Below are 4,094 nucleotides of genomic sequence, written 5' to 3' on the forward strand. Positions count from 1 at the left end.
GCTTCCTCTCGGGGTGTCCCCGCACATGCTGTTCTCTGGATTTCTTGCTTCCTCTGTGAAACACAGGATGTTGTACAATAGCTGTATTTTTTTTTTTTTCAACATTAGATGCCTGGCACTGTCATGTGTTTTAGCCTTATGCAATATCTACAACAGCCTAGTCAATGAATAAGTCTCAGCGGTGACTATCTCCTAGGTGGTATGTCAGGACAGTACCATTTCCAAGCCCATGTCCTCTCTTGAGGATTTTCCCAGCTACATCAAGCTAACTCAGCAAATTCCTCTTGTCCCAACTAAGTTCTACGGAGAAGGGGTTCTGGAGCAGCTTAAACCAAGGAGAAAATGGTACCAGAGCCTTCAGTGACAGGCCAGGTGGCTTGCTGGTACCCCAGCTGAAGGCTGGCATTTCCTGTCACCTTGCAACAGGCTCCCTCCCACACAGGGGCTGGAGGCTGCTGTGAAGCTCGGCTCTCACGTGAGACGCTGCTCTCTGGACTTCCTTAGCTGGCTGAAAACATTCACGCCACCCCCTCCAGCCCCCGATCCTCAGGAACAAGCCACTCAGAATAGCAAATGAGCGGGACAATGCTGTCTGTAAAAATCTGTTTAATAAATATACATCTTAGAAGTACCAAAATAATTACCAACAAAATACAACATATACAACATTTACAAGAAGGCGACACAAACCTTAGTTGGGGGCGACTTTTAAGCACATACCACTGAACACCTGGCTCTTACATGGGAGAACACACTGGGCTCACCTACTAGGTCTATGGTGGTTCAATCAAAAGCACAATAAATAAAACGTGGTCCTTTCATTAGGTTCTGGAAAATCACCTCCAAAAAAAAAAAAAAAAAAAAAATCCCACAAACATGAACCTTAAGAGACATTTCCTTTGAATTTCAATGATCTGTTTCCCCAGATTTCACAAAGACAACAGCCGAATCACCCCAGTAAAATGCCTGGGTCTAGGCGCTGTGTGGTGTGGTGCTAAGTATACCCTTTCTCATTTTTTTTTTCTTTTCTTTTTCTTTTTTTTTTTTTAGAAAAATAAAACTCTATTTGTACAAATATACAAGTCCACATTCTTTTTTGCCACTTTCCACTTATAATGTCAGACGCTGGCCTCCAAACACACAGTCATCATAGGGCAGCTAAAACAAGAGAGGGAAAAAGACATATTAAATTCCTAGAACTTCGCCAAGACATTGGGATAAGGGGAGAGCTGCTTCTGAAATAACTCCTATTCTTGGGCTCTTTTTCTCCTTAACCTAAATAGAACAAGGGCACTGGGCTGTAGGAGTTTCCTTTACCTATTCTTTCCTTTAAAAAAAAAAAAAAAGTCTAAGCTATTGAGGGGGGTAGCTCAATGGTAGAACGTGTGCTTATCCCCATGTGCTAAGGCCTGGGTTCAATTTCCAGACTTTTCTCATTCCTCAACCCAAAAGGGTAAGCTATTAAAATAAACCAGAGACAAATTCTTGGGATCCTGGCTTTGCAAGCTGAGTCTGAGAAGTTAAATAACTGAAAGCCCTATGATACAGAACAGCCCTAGAACAGACGTAAGTGCGTTGAGGGAGAATGAACACACACCTCATCCTCTGTGAATTCTGACTCTGTGTCATAGCTCTCCTCATCCTCGCTCTCGGGCAGCATCTGGAGATTTTCCAGGGTCAGCTGGCCCAGCTGCTGCTGTATCCGGGTACTTGGGCGGCCCCAGGTAAGCTGGTAGGGGGAGTAGCCTTGGTAGGTTACCCTGTTGACATCAGCCCCACACTTCAACAAGAGCGAAACCAGGTCAGGATTCTGCAGGTCCACCGCAAGGTGGAGGGCTGTCCGGCCATTGCAGGGCTCCTGAAACCAAAAGCAATCAGGCGTGTTTATGGCTGCATCTGGAAACCTGCTCACCATCAGAGCCAGCCCAACAGAGATTAGGTGGAAGGGAGACGTACTCACCTGAGCGTTGACATCAGCACCCAAAGTCACCAAGTGCTCCACGATGGCCAGGTAGCCATGGATAGAGGCTAGGTGCAGACACGTGTGGCCTGGAGGAAGAAGACAAAAATTGTAACTATTTGTTTCAATCCTCATACAACTCATGTCTATTGTCTTGAGGACAACCACAAACAACATCAGTTTTGAAGAACTCAGAATCTGGGTCTGAACTTTTTATACGTTCAGAGTTTAAGCTCCAAGCTAGACTCAAGTGGCCCCATCTCTCTCCCTCCTCGGCATCCTTGGATGGACTGGCAGACCTACCATTGTAGTTGGTGGCCTGCAGGACGGAGTGGAGATGCTGGGGCGTGCAGGTCTGCGTCAAGACTGCTACACTGGCCAGGCAGCCCTGCTCACAGGCAAGATGTAGAGGGGTATTTCCTCGAAAGTCTCGGAGCTCAGGATCACAGCCAGCTTTCAGAAGTGCTTCAGCAATTCCTGGCTGGTTGGTGATCACAGCCAAGTGCAGTGGAGTCTACAAATGGAAGAGGAAACAGAAAGGGATAAGCCACGGAGCAAACCCATAGTCTTGAGTTTCCTGAACCCCAGACACCTCCCGCTACGGAATCCGATCCTCCCATTTGTCTCTTAGGAGATCAGGCAAACAGGAGGCCCTAGGTGGGTCATAAAGACCTCACTAAACCCAAGGGATTTTTCTTCTGGCTCTAAGACGTTGGCTAATTTGAATGTAAAAGGCCAAGGCAGATAAGAACTCAGTGACTATTAATTTAGAAACGCTTTGGGGGCGACCGAGCTACATCTGACTCCACCACGGGGTCAAAGAGGGCACCCGCCGGGCAAGCAAGCGGCGCACCTGCTGCAGGTTGTTCTGGAAGTTGAGGAAGGCCAGGTCTCCCTTCACCTGACCAATGACTTCCATGGTCAGCGGCTTCTCTTCGTGGATGATTGCCAAGTGCAGGAACCTGAGGGATGACAGGGAAACCCCCCGAGGGGTGGTGAGCGCACTGCGTGGGGAGGGGGGGGGGCCCGAGAGGCGCGGGCTGGGGGTGGGGTGGGGGGGATTGCGCAAGGCCGGGGTTTCTGGAGGCCGCGGCCGCGGTGTTTTCCGCGAGGTTATTATGAGCTGAGTGTTCCTGGCAGCCGCCCAGGGACTTTCCGTGCCCCACCCCCTCCGGGCGGGCGCCGGCCAGACCGGCCCGCCCTCCGCCGCCCGGAACGCCCTGTACTTCCCCTCGCGGCCGCGCGGCGCCCGGCGGCTGCGCGCCACCGCTGCCAGGCCGGGACTTTGCGTCCTCGCCGCCGCTGCCGCCCCGCCCCCCGGCCTGCGCTCGCCGACTCCGGGTCCCGGGACAGGGGAGGAGGGGGATGGGGGGAAGGCAGGCGGCCCGCCGCAGCCCCGGCGCCCCGCAGCCCCGGCGCCCCCGCCGTGCAGAACCCCGAGCGCGCTGCAGGCCCCGCGCGAACCCCCACCGGTGCCCGCCGCCCACTTACGAGTCTCCGTCCTCCGTGAGCTGCTGCTTCCAGGGCTCGGCGGCTAGCGGCGCCTCCTGCGGCTGCAGGCGGATCTCCCGCAGCTCCTTCACCATTTGCTCGTACTCCTCGTCCTTCATGGAGTCCAGGCCGCTGTCGTGGCGATCGTCCACCAAGCGCTCCTTCTTGAGGCCATCCCGCGGGCCCTCCATGGCCCAGTCCTGGCCGTGCCCAGCTGGCTGAAACATGGCTGTGCGGGGCTGAGCGGGTGCAGGCTGCAGGCTGCTGGCGGCTGGCTGGCGAGGTCTGACTGTTGTGGGCTCGGCAGCGCCGCCGCGGCGCCCTATAAACGCTGGCAGGGGATTTCTCAGGGGCGGGGTCAGGCGCGGGGAATTTCCAAGCCAGTCAGACTAGAAAAAGAACTGGCTCGTCCTCGACTGAGAAGCCTAAACCCAGGGCCGGGGTTCATCGGAGAAACTCCCTGCGATGAGCCACTGGGGTCATGCACAGGGAACTTTTTCGTGAGCCCTGAGTGGCTGGAAAGTCCTCCCGACCAGGCCCCCTCCCTCTAGGTACTTCCCTGCAGCCTGCACTCAGTAACCCCAGCCCTCTGCAAGAACCCTTCTTTCCCTGGGGTTTCCCACCGGGCGATTTTGGTTTGGGG

The 4,094-nt window shown here is 53.9% G+C and overlaps 1 protein-coding gene across 1 annotated transcript; it reads right to left on the reverse strand.

The window, feature by feature from the left end:
* Positions 1–589: 589 nt before the first annotated feature.
* Positions 590–3,759, reverse strand: Nfkbia (NFKB inhibitor alpha). The gene is made up of 6 exons (XM_021179000.3): positions 3,452–3,759; positions 2,814–2,922; positions 2,264–2,474; positions 1,961–2,049; positions 1,598–1,858; positions 590–1,158 (listed from the first exon to the last, which is right to left on the reverse strand). The coding sequence occupies exons 1-6, from the start codon at positions 3,676–3,678 to the stop codon at positions 1,111–1,113; spliced, it is 945 nt and encodes a 314-aa protein (XP_021034659.1). The 5' UTR covers positions 3,679–3,759; the 3' UTR covers positions 590–1,110.
* Positions 3,760–4,094: the final 335 nt, after the last annotated feature.

This window comes from Mus caroli, unplaced genomic scaffold, assembly GCF_978045245.1.
Source record: "Mus caroli unplaced genomic scaffold, Mus_caroli_1 scaffold_14, whole genome shotgun sequence".
NCBI lineage: Eukaryota > Metazoa > Chordata > Mammalia > Rodentia > Muridae > Mus > Mus caroli.

What these genes read in the sequence shown, in the direction of transcription:
- Nfkbia (XM_021179000.3), bottom strand. Translation starts at nt 3,678, where the DNA reads ATGTTTCAGCCAGCTGGGCACGGCCAGGACTGGGCCATGGAGGGCCCG. An exon ending in CTCACGGAGGACGGAGACTC is followed by an intron (nt 2,923 to 3,451) that starts GTAAGTGGGCGG and finishes GTCATCCCTCAG; the next exon opens with GTTCCTGCACTTGGCAATCA. An exon ending in TCCAGAACAACCTGCAGCAG is followed by an intron (nt 2,475 to 2,813) that starts GTGCGCCGCTTG and finishes TTCCATTTGTAG; the next exon opens with ACTCCACTGCACTTGGCTGT.